The sequence below is a fragment of the Sinohyriopsis cumingii genome, chromosome 3, assembly GCF_028554795.1.
Source record: "Sinohyriopsis cumingii isolate HCF-2022 chromosome 3, ASM2855479v2, whole genome shotgun sequence".
Classification (NCBI taxonomy): domain Eukaryota; kingdom Metazoa; phylum Mollusca; class Bivalvia; order Unionida; family Unionidae; genus Sinohyriopsis; species Sinohyriopsis cumingii.
In genome coordinates, this window is record NC_142963.1 from 145,239,780 (window position 1) to 145,258,082 (window position 18,303).

The following is an 18,303-nucleotide window of genomic DNA, read 5'->3' on the forward strand; positions in this document are numbered from 1 at the left end:
CCTCGTCTCCTCATTGACAGCCTCAGCTCCCATCGAGTTTGAAATCAAAGGACAGCCCGAAGATTACATCGATCTGAATAGCAGTTACTTGTACTTGAAAGTCAAAGTTGTCGATGAGGACAATTCGACCCTAGATGGCGATGAGGTAATAGCTCCCGTCAACAATTTCATGCATTCCTTGTTTAGCGGAGTGGACTTGTACTTGAACAACAAACTGGTCAGCAGCAGCATGGATACTTACCCTTATCGAGCGTACCTGGAAAATCTCTTGACGTACGGAATAGATGCCAAGAACACTCATCTCAATGCCTGTGTGCTATGGGAAGCTGACGAAGCAGGCCAGTTTGAAAGATTCGAAACTGATGCAAGCAAAACACCAAACAATGACGGATTTGTAGAACGAAGAGACAAAATCAAAAACGGACAAAGTTTAGAACTGATGGATCGTTTACATCTGGACATGTGGTTGCAAGAGAAATATTTGCTAAACGGGGTGAATGTTCGCCTGAGACTGAATCGTAGCAGTGCCGCTTTCCATTTGATAGGTACTACTGTTTGCAAAACTGTCATCGAGGAAGCCAGGCTCTACGTACGCCGTGTGGAAGTGTTACCTAAAGTGGGAAACGACATCAGTCAGACGTTGAGCAGAACGACCGCCAAGTATCCCATACGACGCGTGGAAGTGAAAACCTTCACCATTCCCAAGGGACAGCGATCCATGATCGAAGATCATCTGTTCCAAGGACAGTTACCCAAACGTTTGATCGTTGGTATCGTCGAGAATACAGCCTTCAACGGAGCTGTCGAAAAAAATCCTTTCTACTTTCAACACTTTGGCGTGTCCAAGATCGAAGTCAGTCGCGATGGCAAGACCTTGTGTACCCGACCTTTCGAACCTGACTTTGAGAAGAAGAATTACTTGAGATCGTACTTGTCCCTGTACGAAGCCACCGGCCAGTTAGGAACCAACACCAGTCACGGCATTACGTACGAGGATTACGCAGGAGGTTATGCTTTGTGGGCTTTCGATTTCACTCCAGACCAAGGCAGCGACGAGGGACATTTCCACCCTATAAAATCCGGCCAGATTCGTGTGGAAATTCAGTTTGCAAACCGAGACCCTGATGTAACGGTGAACGTCATCCTGTATGCCGAATTTGATAATACCATAGAAATCAATAGTTTGAGAGAAGTCATTCTAGATTACTAGAAGCCATGGAAGACTGTTATCCCTCTTTACCTAGTGGAGAAACTTTGGACATGGAATGTAAGGAGACCGTGGAAAAAGAAGAAGAAGTGATCATGATGAAGTCCCGATGGCCAGAACAAGAAGCGCATTTAGTCTCCTGTTTTGCCAAACACTTGGTCGATAAAATGACGGAATTGATCAAGAAAAATTGTTATGGATGTCAAAACGATCATCCCAGTCAAATTCAACACGATAAATGCCTGATGTTGAGTCAAGAAGAAAAATTGGACGAGTATCTGGACGAAGGTTGGAGTCTCATCTCGAACAAAGACGTGTTGCACCAGTGGTATAAAGACTTGCGTGAACATTCTTGTCCACCATTAACCACTCAAGAGATCCATCGTATCGAAGCTCTCCTGAATCAGAGTGAGGAAACAGAACGAATAACCGTTTATTCGTCAGACATTTTCAAGCAAAAAGTCAGGATCGAATTGACGACTTATTATTACCTGTGAAGAAGAAAACAACACAAATGGATACCTGGGAACTTTATTACCTTTTGAACCACAGTTCGTATACGGCTTCTTGGAATCCTGTCGTCTGTGCTAAAGATGAACTCCCTCATCGCAAACCTAAAGACCATCAAGCTTACGTGATCAACAGGGACGACAGTCATCTCCCAGGAACCCACTGGGTAGCCGTCTACTTTCCTCAAGAAGGATGTGCGGAATATTTCGATTCGTACGGATTGCCCCCTTTGGAAGACGATATCATCGACTTTATGAGAAGAAATGCTCAAACCACCCGATTCAATAATGTGAAATTACAAGGCACAGATTCCTTGGTGTGTGGACAATATTGTGTGTATTTTCTGCATCATCGCAGCCTGGGCTATTCCTTAGAACATTTAGTGACTCATTTCGATCCTCGTTCTTCTGCTAGAAATGATGTGAAAGTAGATCGATGGTTTTGTGACCATTATGCTTATTTTTTGTCTCAAGCTAGGAAACGTAGTGTCCATCAATGGCCTAATGATTTCCAACAGTGGAAATCACAATTTCATTCACAACGTTGTCAGCCCTGTTTAAAGTAGATGGTCCATTGAGAAAAAAATGTTTGTGATTTGAAAAAAATTGTTTGATGTTATAGTGTTGGATTATTGTTAAAAATGTTAGAAATGTTGTTGTTTAGTGTTAAGTGATTTTTGAATAAAAAATGTTGTGTTTTGAAAAAAATGCCTTTGTCTTTTGTTTAGCTATAAGAATGTTGGATTGATGCTCTTTCATTTCTTACTATCCCTCTCATGAACGTTGCGGCTCGAAAACCGTGTGGGATGTTTTCCTTCACGTCCGCGCTTTGACTTTAAGAACCGGGGTTGTTTCCAGTCTAACCATCCATTGTTGACTCATCCTCCTACGAAGATGTGCTCCAAACTAGCTAAGCTCAACGAAGCCTACGTGAATTTGCATAGGGTCAGACACAGTCTGATACCGAAACCAGAAGAAATAGAGAATGTGAGAATGTTAAAAATCACTGAAGACCTGATAGAAGAGCTCTTCAGAGAAGAAATGAACAGGGAGAAAGAAGAATGGACAGAGAAGTACAGACTTCAGAGACAGCAGCAACAGCAGCAACAACAGCAACAGCAGCAGCAACAACCTGAAGCTGACAGAGGCTTTGTCGATTGTCGTATCGACACCAAAGAGTTCTTCTTCTCTTTCCGAAGAAGCAGACCTATCGCCAGAAAGTCAATCCTCAGAGGACATCGCATTCTTAGAAACTAAAAAAAGAATGCCATAGCAAAACAAAAAAACAGCCCTTTTCAGGGCTACCCAATACTCTAGAAAAGAAATAACGATCGATTTGCCAATGTGTGTAGGTAGAGTAGTGTGAAAATAAACACTAACTCTTTTTTAAAAAATTGTGAGGGTATGTGTTAGTGTGTTTGTGTTTGTAAGTGATAAAGTAGGTTGGTGTGGATAGTAGATTAAAATGATGTTTGTTTTTTTGGGGGGGCTGTTTGAGGTGTATATTTGGGGTTAGATTGGATTGCTTTGCGTATGTGGATAGTCTATTGAAGTGATTTATAAAAAAATTTAAAATAGTGATGGGTAGCATAAAAAGTGAGTGAGTGTTTCTTTTAGGTCCGCGCGTTGTTGTTGTTGTTTTTTGGTCACGATCTAGGTAAGATCAATTTTATGTTATTAGGGGGATGTTTTCCATCACGTCCGCGCTTTCACTATAAATTGAAACTCGTTGGGCAGTCTAGCTACCCTTGTTGATTGATCAACACAGCCAGAAGAATGAATAGCAGAATAGTGAAACTGTTAGAACTCCAGATGCACCTGGAATATGCCAGGCGCATAGTAAACGAACTATCAGCGGAGGCTATAGTAGAAGAAGCAAGAGTAAAGAAGGAAGAGGAGGAGAGAAGAGAGAGGGAAGAAGAGGAAAAGAAAAGAGAAGAGAGGATGTCGTTCAGTATTCCCGAGACAGAGGATTGGGGTGTTGAAGCGAATCATCCTCCCTCTGCGCTCCCCAGAAGAAAGGTGAAAGAAGACTGGGGAAGAAGATGCGTGTGTGGCGCCAGGCCAGGAAGGTGCAACCATTAGATAGGTGCATCAGGAGTTCAAAAAAACAGCCCTTTTCAGGGCTACCCAATACTCTAGAAAAGAAATAACTATTAATTTGCCAGTGCGTGTAGGTAGAGTAGTGTGAATATAAACACTAACTCTTTTTTAAAAAATTGTGAGGGTATGTGTTAGTGTGTTTGTGTTTGTAAGAGTAAAGGTATGTTTGTGAGAATAGTAGATTATGGGTTTCTTTATTGTTTCTTAGCAAATGTGGAGAGTATAGTTTGGGTTATATTATATGAAATGAAAAAAGTTGGGGGATGTTTTCCTTCACGTCCGCGCGTTGTTTGGTCATGATCTAGGTAAGATAGATTTTATGTTTTTTAGGGGGATGTTTTCCTTCACGTACGCGCTTTAAGTATAAGAACCCACAGTATTCGTCGTTCAAACCATTCTACATAGAAGATGGCTTCAAACCACCTGGATAAATTTCAATCATTGCAAGACGTCCTTGACAATTTGGGCATGATAGAACAAATGCTCGTACGACTCGTTGAAGACCACTATTCTTATAGTCCGCATAGAGTAAAAATGGAAATTAACAACTTAAGAAAAGCAAAGGACATGATCAGTGGTGTGATGAAGGAAATAAAGGAGGAGAAGGAGGATGAAGAGGAAAAGATAAGAATAAGAACATGGAACGAAAAAGTTGAAAAAGAAGAAGAAAATGAGAAGAGGAAGAAAGAAGAGGAGGAAGAGAAGAAAGAAGAGGAGGAGAAAAAAAAGAAGAGAAAGAGTGTTGGAGATAAAATAAGAAGTTGGTGGAGGAAAAGAAGAACTTAGAAGCAGAAGAAGAAAACCCAAAGGCCCTTTTCAGGGCCAGCCATATATCTCGAAAAGAGATATCCTTTCAATTGCCTACCCCCCTTTTTTTTTTTAAAAAAAAAAATCCCATGTTCAATTTCCCTTGACGCTAAACCGACCCACGATTTTTTCCCCATGTTAATTTCACTTGACGCTAATCCTACCCACGATTTTTCTCCATGTTAAATTTCCCTTGACGCTAAAGTGACCCAAGGGTGTTTTTAATGCTAATTCCCATTGACGCTAATCCTATCCCCCTTACTACTTACAAATACATCCTGAAATCAGTCCTTAAACTGTCCTTTATATGTGTGTAATTATTATAGCTATTTAAATACACAAATTTTAGACGGTTAAGACCAATTTTATAGTTTATTTAAACAAATGTAATTAATCAGGGGTCCCCATGAATGGGGGGAGGGACCAGGGCACGTGAACCCCTTAATCCGGTCCTGTTGTTGTGTCAAGGCCTGTAATTTATGTATGTTTATTGTTTGCTTAATATTTGCGAATAACTTGGAAAATAAGATAATAACAAGAAGATGCTTTTATGCAAATCCTAGACTTTAAAAATCTGTAGTGGCAGTGGAGTTCCGAGATAAGCGACGACGCTATCTGTGGGGAAGTTTGTGTGGATCCTGTGTTGTCCGGTCATAAAAGAAAAACCGAAATGGTCGGTTTTATTTCATGATAATAAGGCTGGGGTGGACTACAGTGGGCAGGGGTCCGAAATAGCCAGTAGCCGAATCAGGAAGGTTCGACTATAATTTAAAGAGCTGTTACAAATACTAATTACCTTTATTCATTTTTCTCTGATGTTTTCAGGTGTTAATTTTCTGACTGAGTTAAGATGACTAGCAACATAACACAGATAACTGTTAATGTGGATGTCAATTCACCTGTAGATGTAAATGAAGGACAACGTATGTATTTATATTCTCAAATGTCTTTGAAAACTTCATTGTATGCTGGTTTTGATTTGTTTGAGAGAGACAGAGAGAGACAGAGAGATCTACATGGATTCTGAGTTTAACAAAGAAAATCTAATATTTTAATTTATCCGCTATTTAAGATTTTTGTTTAGTAATTGTCTTCCAAATCAGAATGCGCTTTAATCTGCCGTTTAAAGCATTGATAAAACTTCCAATAGAATTGTTACATGTTACCTAGCTCTTGTAACAATCATTTTGCTTGATTTATATCGCATCACGTGACTCGGGGAGCTCGAAAATAACGCCAGAAAGGAAAGACTTGCATATTCATGAGCCCTTCTTGTCGGCCATGACAATGGTTAAAACAGCAATTTTTGACTGGATAAATATCACTTCATATTTGACAAGTTTCAAGAAGTTATAAAGTTTGAAAATCGAGTACACAATGCGCATGAACGGCCTTTGCTTCACTACGGTCGTTAAGTTTAATCTACTTGCAAGCTTCATAACTTTATGAATCCTGTAAAATAAAGTTGTTTTGAAACAATATCGGGTTAAGCTAGTTTATCCAAATCAACATCAACCATCTCGTTTTCACACAGATGCATCCGTTGATTTATTTATAAAGAAACTAAACAAATTCTTAAGTTTGAAAAAAAAAGATCATTTTAATAATTAGATAATTCGATATTTAAACATAATTTCTCTTACTGTCTGCAGTTCCAGAATGGTTGCTAATACTAATAGGCGTAAGTACAGCCGCACTAGGACTTCTGCTGCTGGCACTGTGCCTGCTGGCAGTACTGCGCATGTGTGGGTAGGTAAAGGTAAAGTGAACGCAATGAACATTTTATCGTCAGAGAAATATATCACTGAACTCAAAAGCTATACATGAAGACAACGAAACCGGCCGAGATATTTTGCATACACTTTCTCAGGCTTTAAAAAGAGCAATTTTTGTCAAGTTGTAAAATGTATAGGGAGTTTATTTCGACTTTAACGTAACGATTACCAAAGTTCACATAAGAATACCTATGCATTTTACTTTCTGAAGAAGGAAATTATAAAACACTATTTGAACGTGCTTTCGAGATTTTATATATATATATATATATATATATATATATATATATATATATATATATATATATATATATATATATATATATATATATATTCTTCACCGAAATGTAAATGACGTAAAATTGATTACTTTCGTGTTAAGGCACTTAAAAAAGCATGGTGTAATAAGCGTAGTGGTTGGAGTGTTACGACGGTGTCAGCTGCATAGGGATGGTTTGAGTGTTACGACGGTGTCAGCTGCATAGGGATGGATGGAGTGTTACGACGGTGTCAGCTGCATAGGGATGGATGGAGTGTTACGACGGTGTCAGCTGCATAGGGATGGATGGAGTGTTACGACGGTGTCATAGGGATGGATGGAGTGTTACGACGGTGTCAGCTGCATAGGGATTGATGGAGTGTTACGATGGTGTCAGCTGCATAGGGATGGATGGAGTGTTACGACGGTGTCATAGGGATGGATGGAGTGTTACGACGGTGTCAGCTGCATAGGGATGGATGGAGTGTTACGACGGTGTCATAGGGATGGATGGAGTGTTACGACGGTGTCATAGGGATGGATGGAGTGTTACGACGGTGTCATAGGGATGGATGGAGTGTTACGACGGTGTCATAGGGATGGATGGAGTGTTACGACGGTGTCATAGGGATGGATGCCCGAGAATTTTGTTTTTGTCCTTGTTCTTCTTTTATTCATACTCAACTATTTACTTTATACATGGTGACAATTGATACCGAACATAAGTAAAGATAGTTACAAATAAGCTGTACACGTCATCGAACGCGACCAGTCATGCAAAAACCTGTCATGGACAAATTCTCATCAAATCCAAACTTGTTATTATCAAACTTTGGTTTATTTATTTACTGGTCTAGGCTTACTTATGCTACTCGTTAAAATGTATTCAGTGGGTACCTATGAGGGCCATTTGAATGTAAATGTATTCAGTGGGTACCTATGAGGGCCATTTGAATGTAAATGTATTCAATGGCTACCTATGAGGGCCATTTGAATGTAAATGTATTCAATGGGTACCTATGGGGGCCATTTGAATGTACATTTATTCTGTGTATTTCAGGGTCCATATTATTTCGAGTACAGTTTTTTGTATTTTAATATTTTATAGCACTGATTCAATTATTTTGGTTTTGGTTTTAAGCATCTGTAATAGGGTATCGAAACTGCATTCAAAATTCGACTGAATAAAAACGATTTACTCAATGCTCACATTTAATTTTTATACATAGTTGCATTAAATCGTCCACCTTTCGATCAGTTGGCACGCATGCTCAGTCTAGTAATTCAGATCAAACTAGTTGCTGCGGAAGGAAGAGCAATAAAACATCCGAATACAATACGAACAACGGACAATACGTATTGGCTTCATCAAATCCAAGGGGACGGGTAAATATCGCTCTCTTCCCACCCCCACGTACTACCCTCTCTCTCTCTCTCTCTGTATTTTGCAGCTGTATAATCACATTCTATCCACCAAACCACATTGCGAAAATGTCACTCACGTGTCTTCCTAAATCTAAATACCCGAGTATAATATTAAAACAAACGTTGGTACTGTGAAGAATCAAAATAATATTTCGAATAACCCAAGTCATCAGTTTGCCTATTCAGTTGCTACATTTTGATAAATGATTGAGGGAATTTTAGTAGTAACGGAAATATTTTTTAGAAAAAAGTCTAGTACACTGCTATTGGAAATCTTAAGCAAATGAACCTGAGTGTATACTGTCAATCTGCATTGTTAAACTAATATAAAATATTTATTAATCCTTGCAATATTTTACTGCTTTCACAACTTAAAAAAAAGTAAGTCAGTCAGTGTATCACCAGTCAGTGTATTATCAGTGTAATATCATTAAGTGTATTATCAGTCAGTGTATTATCAGTCAGTTTATTTTTAGTATCAGACAATCAGTGTATTATCAGACAGTGTGTTATCAGATGTATTATCACTTAGTGTATTATCAGACAGTCAGTGTGTTATCAGAAAGTGTATTATCAGTCAGTGTATTATCAGGCAGTGTGTTATCAGTTAGTGTATTATCAGACAGTCAGTGTGTTGTCAGATAATGTATTATCAGTCAGTGTATTATCAGTCACTGTAGTATCAGACAGTGTATTATCAGTTAGTGTATTATCAGACAGTCAGTGTGTTATCAGAAAGTGTATTATCAGTCAGTGTATTATCAGGCAGTGTGTTATCAGTTAGTGTATTATCAGACAGTCAGTGTGTTGTCAGATAATGTATTATCAGTCAGTGTATTATCAGTCACTGTAGTATCAGACAGTGTATTATCATTTAGTGTATTATCAGACAGTCAGTGTGTTATTAGAAAGTGTATTATCAGTCAGTGTATTATCAGGCAGTGTAATATCAGGCAGTGTATTATCACTCATGGTATTATCAGACTGTGTTAACAGACATTCAGTGTATTATCAGTCAGTGTATTATCAGACAGTCAGTGTATTATTATATAGTGTATTATCAGTCAGTGTATTGTCAGTCAGAGTAATATCAAGCAGTGTATTATCAATCAGTGTATTGTCAGTCGGCGTATTATCAGACAGTGTATTATCAGTAAGTGTATTATCGGTCAGTGTTTTATCAGACTGTATTATCAGACAGTCAGTGTATTATCAGTTAGTGCATTATCAGACAGTGTTTAGTCAGTCAGTGTTTTGTCAGTCAGAGTAATATCAATCAATGTATAATCAGTCAATTATCAGTCGGCATATTATTAGACAGTGTATTATCAGTCAGTGTATTATCAGACAGTATATTATCAGTCAGTGTATTATCAGACATGGTACTATCAGTCAGTGTATTGTCGGTCATGGTATTATCAGTTAGTGTATTATTAGTCAGTGTATTATCAATCAGTGTATTATCAGTCAGTGTATTATGAGTTAGTGTATTATCATTCATGGTTTATCAGTCAGTGTATTACCAGTTATGGTATTATCAGACAGTTTATTATCAGTAAGTGTATTATCAGTTAGTGTATTATCAGATAGTCAGTGTATTGTCAGACATTGTATTATCAGTCACGGTATTATCAGTGTATTATCAGGCAGTGTATTATCAGTCATGGTAATATAAATCAGTGTGTTATCAGTCACGGTAGTATCATTCAGTTTATTATCAGTCAGTGTATTATCAGTCATGGTATTATCAGAACGTGTTTTATCAGTCATGATTTTATCAGGCAGTGTATTATCAGACAGTGTATTATCAGTCGGTGTATTATCAGTCAGCGTATTATCAATCAGTGTATTATCAGGCAGTGTATTATCAGTCAGTGTGTTATCAATCAGTGTATGATCAGTCAGTGTATTTTCAATCCGTGTATTATCGGACAGTGTATTATCAGTCATGGTATTATCAGCCAGTGTATTATCAGTCATTCCATTATCAGTCAGTGTATTATATGTCATGGTATTATCAGTCATTGTATTATCAGCCATGGTATTATCATTTTGTGTGTTATCAGTTAGTGTGTTATCAGTCAATGTATTATCAGTCAGTGTATTATCGGTCATGGCATTATCAGGCAGTGTATTATCACTCAGTGTGTTATCAGTCGGTATATTATCAGTCAGTGTATTATCAATCATGTATTATCAGGCAGTGTATTATCCATCAGTGTATTATCAGCCATGGTATTATCAGGCAGTGTATTATCAGACAGTGTATTATCAGTCGGTGTATTATCAGTCAGCGTATTATCAATCAGTGTATTATCAGGCAGTGTATTATCAGTCAGTGTGTTATCAATCAGTGCATGATCAGTCAGTGTATTTTCAATCCGTGTATTATCGGACAGTGTATTATCAGTCATGGCATTATCAGCCAGTGTATTATCAGCCATGGTATTTTCATTTTGTGTGTTATCAATCATTTATTATCAGGCAATGTATTATCAGTCAGTGTATTATCGGTCATGGTATTATCAGACAGTGTATTATCAGTCAGTGTGTTATCAGTCGGTATATTATCAGTCAGTGTATTATCAATCATGTATTATCAGGCAGTGTATTATCAATCAGTGTATTATCAGCCATGGTATTATCAGGCAGTGTATTATCAGACAGTGTATTATCAGTCGGTGTATTATCAGTCAGCGTATTATCAATCAGTGTATTATCAGGCAGTGTATTATCAGTCAGTGTGTTATCAATCAGTGCATGATCAGTCAGTGTATTTTCAATCCGTGTATTATCGGACAGTGTATTATCAGTCATGGTATTATCAGCCAGTGTATTATCAGCCATGGTATTTTCATTTTGTGTGTTATCAATCATTTATTATCAGGCAATGTATTATCAGTCAGTGTATTATCGGTCATGGTATTATCAGACAGTGTATTATCAGTCAGTGTTTTATCAGTCGGTATATTATCAGTCAGTGTATTATCAATCATGTATTATCAGGCAGTGTATTATCAATCAGTGTATTATCAGCCATGGTATTATCAGACAGTGTATTACACTGGTCAACAGTGAAATCATTACTGACTTGAAAAGGCCCTAATCTGTAGTATTTTGGTGTGCCGAACACGAATATAACCGTGAAAAATTTGTATTGGCTCTCGTTTTGAAGATATTCATATACCTCATTTTCTATGTTTCACTGTGTAAATTTCTCCAGTAGGACTGCAGCAACATCCGGAATAATGATGTAACATTGCATAATACCATCATGCTCACATCATCCACAGTTGATTGCATCATTTTCTGATGCAATGCAATACTAATGCCATGCGGCTGCTGAAGTAAGTTGACGTCAGCAGTGTACTATACATGTGTAGGCCTATTATACTAATGCCAGGCGGCTGCTGAAGCTGACGTAAGCAGTGTACTATATAAAGCCCAATCAGATAGGTTCAGCATTTAAAATATTTTAGACGTTGTGCGAGACAGTTCAAGCTACTGTTACATAAAACTTATTATTTTATCCATTTACGTACAATAAAGAACAGTAATGCCTCGAAAGTGTGTTAATACCGCGGACAATTTTTGCTATATTTGTGGGGAAGTGACATTTGCCAACCAGAAGAAAAGTATCAATTCTCAAGTGAAGAAGGCATATCATCTTTACTTCGGATGCAAGGTTGGTGACCAAGACAAGCCTTGGGCTCCGCATATATGCTGTGCTACATGTACAACACAGCTTTCACAGTGGTTGAATTGCAAAAGGTCATCAATGCCGTTTGCAGTCCCAATGGTGTGGAGAGAGCCAAGCAACCACCTAAATGACTGTTACTTCTGCTTGGTTCCTCCTCTTTCCGGCGGAATAACGAAGCGAAAGAAGTCGAGAATAGTCTACCCAAACATTCCGTCTGCATTGAGACCAGTTCCACATGGTGAGGGACTTCCTATTCCAGAACCTCCAGCAGAATATTCTCTTGATTCATCTGACGAAGACAAAGGTGAGTCGACCTGTTCTTCTCCTGGTCCATCAGCATGCAGTGATCCAGATTTTCACTGTGGTGCATCATCAACCCCACACAGAATAACACAGGAAGAACTAAATGACCTGATTCGTGATTTGGACTTATCAAAGAACAAGGCAGAATTGCTAGGATCAAGACTCCAACAATGGAATCTTCTAGAAGAAGATGTCACAATTACTGCATATCGAAAGCGCCACCAGCAATTGGAGCCTTTCTTCAGAAAGGAAAGTAATCTGATATTCTGTTCCGATATTGAGGGCCTCATGAATGCTTTAAAAATCACTCATGACCCACAAGAATGGAGACTATTTGTGGACTCTTCGAAACTGAGTCTCAAGGCTGTGCTTTTGCACAATGGAAACATTCTTCCATCTATTCCAGTAGCGTATGCTGTCCACATGAAAGAGACATACGATAACTTAAGGCAGCTATTGAATTCCATTGAGTATAACAAGTACAGCTGGCACCTCTGTGGTGATTTGAAGGTAGTTGTCCTTTCAATGGGACTGCAGCAAGGATATACAAAATACATGTGTTTCTTATGCGAGTGGGATAGCCGAGCAAGGGAAATGCACTACATGAGGAAGGAATGGACTCACAGGCAGAATGTAGCCATTGGAGAGAAGAATATCCAACACCCAGCTCTGGTTGAGGCTCAGAAAATCTTGCTACCACCCCTTCACATCAAACTAGGTTTGATGAAGAACTTCGTGAAAGCCATTGACCGGACTTTGCCAGCATTCCGATACCTGCATGAAAAATTCCCTCGACTCAGCGAAGCAAAGATTAAAGAGGGAGTTTTTGTGGGTCCTCAGATTCGAGAGCTTTTCAAAGATGACCGGTTCAACAACTTGCTGGAAGGTGACGCGAAACAAGCATGGAATGCTTTTCGCCTAGTTTCTACAAACTTCCTCGGAAATGTTAGGGCAGAAAACTATAAGGAACTAGTAGAAGACATGTTGATGAAGTATAAGAAACTTGGCTGCAATATGTCTCTAAAGATTCACTTCCTTCATTCCCATTTGGATTTCTTTCTTAGCAACTGTGGTATTGTTAGTGATGAACACGGCGAACGTTTTCATCAAGATATCGCAACAATGGAACAAAGATACCAGGGAAAATGGTCCACTACAATGCTGGCTGACTACTGCTGGACACTCCTCAGAGATGCTCCCGAACAGCTGTACAAGAGACAGGCGAAGAAATCTAAGATGTAGTCAATGACTTGATTTTTTATAGGTAGGCTATTACAGTTGACCTTTTACTATTGGAATGCATTTCGTTATGTAAACATTAATTTCTTGCAGATTACAAAAAAACTAGAGCCAATTTTGCAATTTGACTGTCATATTCGTGTTCAGCACATAAAAATTGATAAGAATTGACTAATTTTATTTCAGTAACATGACTTTTGTAAAAATTTGTTGTCCAGTGTTATCAGACAGTGTATTATCGGTCGACGCATTATCAGTCAGTGTATTATCAATCACTGTATTATCAGGCAGTCTATTATCAGTCAGTGTGTTATCAATCAGTGTATTATCAGTCCTTGTGTTATAGGACAGTGTATTATCGGTCATGGTATTATCAGTCAGTGTATTATCAGACAGTGTATTATCAGTCATGGTTTGATCAGGCAGTGTAATATCAGTTTTCACTAGTATAACAGTTGTGTTTCTTAACTTTGTTTCTTGCAGACGTTTAGGCACTATGAGCCAAAACCAGCACCAAAGTATTTTTTGGTGAGTAAACACTTATTACAAAACAGTGAACACCTTGTCATACCATCATTTTCATTTTTTGTTTGTTTTTTCGAGCTTTGTTGGGCTGGAGAGAGAGAGAGAGAGAGAGAGAGAGAGAGATATTTAATTTATTACACATTCATATGTATCTTTTTCAATCAGCTTTTTCATTTGAGGACACGGCAATTATTTACTTAAAGTTCGTAATGCATATTTAATAAACATTCTTGAGAAAAATACCAATTATTATATTTTCATTTTATTCAAATGTCGCTTCATCAAGCAAGAACTTTGCATTCATTGATAGTACTTCAGAATAAATCATTCTCATTTGCATAAAGAAGGTTTCGTGCAAAAATGTGACTCTTGCAATAAAAAATGAAGGAAAGAAAGAAATGACAGAGGGATAGATGACTAGCGATACAGACATCAAGGAGGACAAACTTCAAACAACGGCGGGATTTAAGAGGGGCGTTAACGGCATCACACTTTGGCTACAAGAAAATTAAATTTAGATTGTTTGAAATCATGTCTTTCAGCAAAGGCCGAGGCTTTTCTTGGTCGAGGCAAATGACCAGCCTAGGTTGCAATCCGAAGTGAAAGCCAACAGGTCAGTTAAGGTCGTCCCTATAGCTAGCGTGGTTGAGAAACCCGGATCAGAAAGAGTTAACGCCAGTGAACCGAAATGGCTGCCGCATACGCATCCAATACGGAATTGGGAAGTTGTCTGTGGCCCAAAAGGAGTTTGAATGACACCCGATATTCCAAAATGTAAAATGTTATAGACAGTTAAATATATTACAGATGCTGTATACTCTTGTGTATTTTTTCTATAACCCTTAAATATGTATGATGTTTTCCTTTTATGCTTCTTAAACATCTCCATTACCGTTCCCAAGGTTGTATTGCGATCTTTTTGTGTGTTCTAAGTACTGACGTGCTCTATTTTTTGTTCTTTCTTATGTTACACATTGGAAGAGGAAATAATGTACCTTTCTTTCTCTATTTCTTGCTGAAAACGAGTACTTTAACACGGTTTGTAGGAATAAGGACGCAACAAAATTTGCATATGCGATGAGTTATAATACGTGGATTACAATATGTTTTCAAAAAATGATGGATAAAGAGAAGTTTATTATCAACGTTTGTAATGTTTTATATTAATGACGTCATCCCCTAGTATTATAGGTCATTTTTGTAAATATTTACATAGGAGTAAGTTTTAACTGATATATATATAAGTATGTAGGATTATACAGTTATTATTATTATTATTGAAATGTCTATACGCTTGAAATTCATCTAAATTAATTGCTTTGTTAAGTTTGGTCAATTGGCCTCATGAAAAGCTGAAAACTACAATTTTACAAAAGCCGCAGATCTAAGCTCTAACTACCTTAAGCGCGGATATGATTATGCAATGCTTTAAATCTAGATGGCTTCAGGATTGGTCAACGTTGTTTAGAATTCCCTATAACAAAATTTTTACGGGCAGACTGGGTTTTCGATTTCGCGCGCGCGCGCGCGCGCGCGTGTGTGTGTGTGTGTGTGTGATATTGGCTTTTCAAATGCTGTTTCGTGAAATGTGGTCTGACAATTTTCTCTGTCATTGTTAACCACTCCGGACAGAAGTAGGTGACAGTTACTTACTTTCTATATGTATTTTACCATGCTTCATGCGACTGGCTTACTACATAGAAATCAGCTGGTATGTTTGTTCCTAAATGTTTATGCAATTATTGCGGTTTTTATTTGTCTTTTGTCTGACCTATCATTATGCAGAGAGTATGTAGTTTTGTGGAAAACAGAGAGAAATAAAAGCAAGGTTTTGTGTTGTTTTTATTTTCTCCTTCTGAAATACGGAATAGGGTTTTCAGTGATTATTGCATGTTGTTTGCAATATAATCGCATACCGATAAACTCACTTTGGAGAAATTACAGATCAAAAGATCCCTTAATGTGCATATATGTGTGACTAGAGATGAGAAATAGAAGAGCTTAGGTCGAAATGGTAATATTCCCAGTTTCCACATAAAAAATACCTCCATCGAAATACCATTACTACTTCTAATAATTCAGTAGACCCAAATTACTGCTACTTCAATATGTACCAATACTACTGTTTCTACTTCAATATGTACCAATACTACTGTTACTACTTCAATATGCACTAATACTACTACTTTAATATGTACCAAAAATACTACTTCAATATGTACAAATATTACTAATTCAAAATTTAACAATAATAATAATTAAATGTGTACCAATTGTACTACTTCACTATGTACCATTAATACTATTACTACTTCAATATGTACCAATACTACTATTACTACTTCAATATGTACCAATACTACGGTTACTATTTCAATATGTACTAATACTACAACTTCAATATGTACCAATAATACTGATAATATTTCAATATGTACTAATATTACTACTTCATTATGTACAAATACTAATATTACTATTTCAATAGGTACCAATACGTCTGTTACTACTTCAATATGTAATAATACTACTGTTACTACTTCAATATGTACTAACACTATTACTACCTACCTATATATATATATATATATATATATATATATATATATATATATATATATATATATATATATATACCAATACTACTGTTCCGTATGTACTAACACTACTACTTCAATATGTACCAATACTACTGTTTCAATATATACCAATACTACTGCTACTATTTCAATATGTACTAATACTACTAATTCTATATACCAATTCTACTACTTCAATATGTTCCAATAGTACTACTTCAGTATGTACTAATACTACTGTTACTATTTAAATATGTATTAATACTACTACTTCAATATATACTAATGCTGCTACTTCAATATGTACCAATACTACTACTTCAGTATGTGCCAATATTACTGTTACTATTTTAATATGTACTAATCCTACGACTTCAATATATACCAATACTACTACTTCAATATGTACCATAAATACTACCTTAGTGAATATTAATACTACTATTTCAATGCGTACTAATACTACTACTTCAATATATACCAATGCTACTACTTTGATGTATACAAATACTACTACTTCAATATGTGCCAATGCTACTACTTTACTATGTACTGATAATATTATTTCAATATGTATTAATTCTACTTCAATATTTACCAATGCTACTACTTCATTATCTACCAATACTACTATTTCAGTATGTACTAATACTACTACTTCAATATACAAATACCACTACTTCAATATATACTAATACTACTGTTGCTATTTCAATATGTACTAATACTGCTACTTTAATATGTACCAATACCACTTCTTCAATATATACCAATATTACTTCTTCAATACGTACCAATAATATTGTTAGTATTTCAATAGGTATTAATAATACTACTTTATTATATACCAATGCTACTACTTCAATATATACCAATACTACTACTTCAATATGCACCATTATTACTACTTTAATAGGTACCCATACTACTGTTACTATTTCAATTTATAATAATACTACTACTTCAATATATATCAATACTACTACTTCACTATGTGCCAATACTACTGTTACTATTGCAATATGTACTACTACTACTACTTCAATATATGCCAATACTACTGTTACTATTTCAATATGTACTAATACTACTAATTCAATATGTACCAATACTACTACTTCAATATGTGCCATGACTACTGTTACTATTTCAATATGTACCAATACTACTACCGCAATATATACCAATATTTCTACTTCAATATGTACCAATACTACTAATTCAGTATGTACTAATACTGCTACTTCAATATGTACCAATACTACCATTTCAATATGTACCAATACTACTATTTCAGTATGTACTAATACTACTGCTAATACTAATGATAGCATTAAAGGAGCAAAACTACATACCATTTTCAACATTACTAGCTTTCGTCTTTATGTTGGGTTTGAAATGTCTAATATTGTTGAAATTAAGCTAGTGTTCAATCTAAAAAGGCTGAAAATCGCATTTAAAGACGATTAAACTTTTACGTACACAGGGCTTTCCTCGTCCAAATATAGAGCTTAGCGAGGCTTAATATGGTCATGTGACAAATCAAAATGGTAATCTGAGGCGCAAAAGGCGCAGGTGAGTGTTTATGCTTTCACATTACTTTATGTGATAATAAAAGACTAATGTCGTCATGGAATGAAAGGGTTTTAATACACACTAATGCATCCTTCATGATGTAAAGCAGTTTTTATACTCAATTTTATAGCAGTGAATAAAGCAAGTAATTTCTTGTGTAATGGGATTGTGGGTATCATCTCAAAGTGTATTAAATTGAACGTTTACGTTATCTCTCTCTCTCTCTCTCTCTCTCTCTCTCTCGTACAATATATTAATAAAAGGATGAACCCGCTATTTGTTTATCTATACAACAAA

At 36.6% G+C, this 18,303-nt stretch overlaps 1 protein-coding gene across 1 annotated transcript in view; it reads left to right on the top strand.

The window, feature by feature from the left end:
• Positions 1–16,044, top strand: part of LOC149804071 (uncharacterized) — a 33,112-nt gene extending 17,068 nt beyond the window's left edge. The window contains exons 2-6 of the mRNA XM_089951473.1: positions 5,452–5,549; positions 6,279–6,375; positions 7,890–8,046; positions 13,811–13,855; positions 14,395–16,044. Coding sequence (XP_089807599.1) covers positions 5,477–5,549; positions 6,279–6,375; positions 7,890–8,046; positions 13,811–13,855; positions 14,395–14,604 — 582 coding nt within the window. The 5' untranslated portion in view covers positions 5,452–5,476 and the 3' untranslated portion in view covers positions 14,605–16,044. The remainder of the gene's footprint in view (positions 1–5,451; positions 5,550–6,278; positions 6,376–7,889; positions 8,047–13,810; positions 13,856–14,394) is intronic.
• The last annotated feature ends 2,259 nt before the right edge of the window (positions 16,045–18,303 follow it).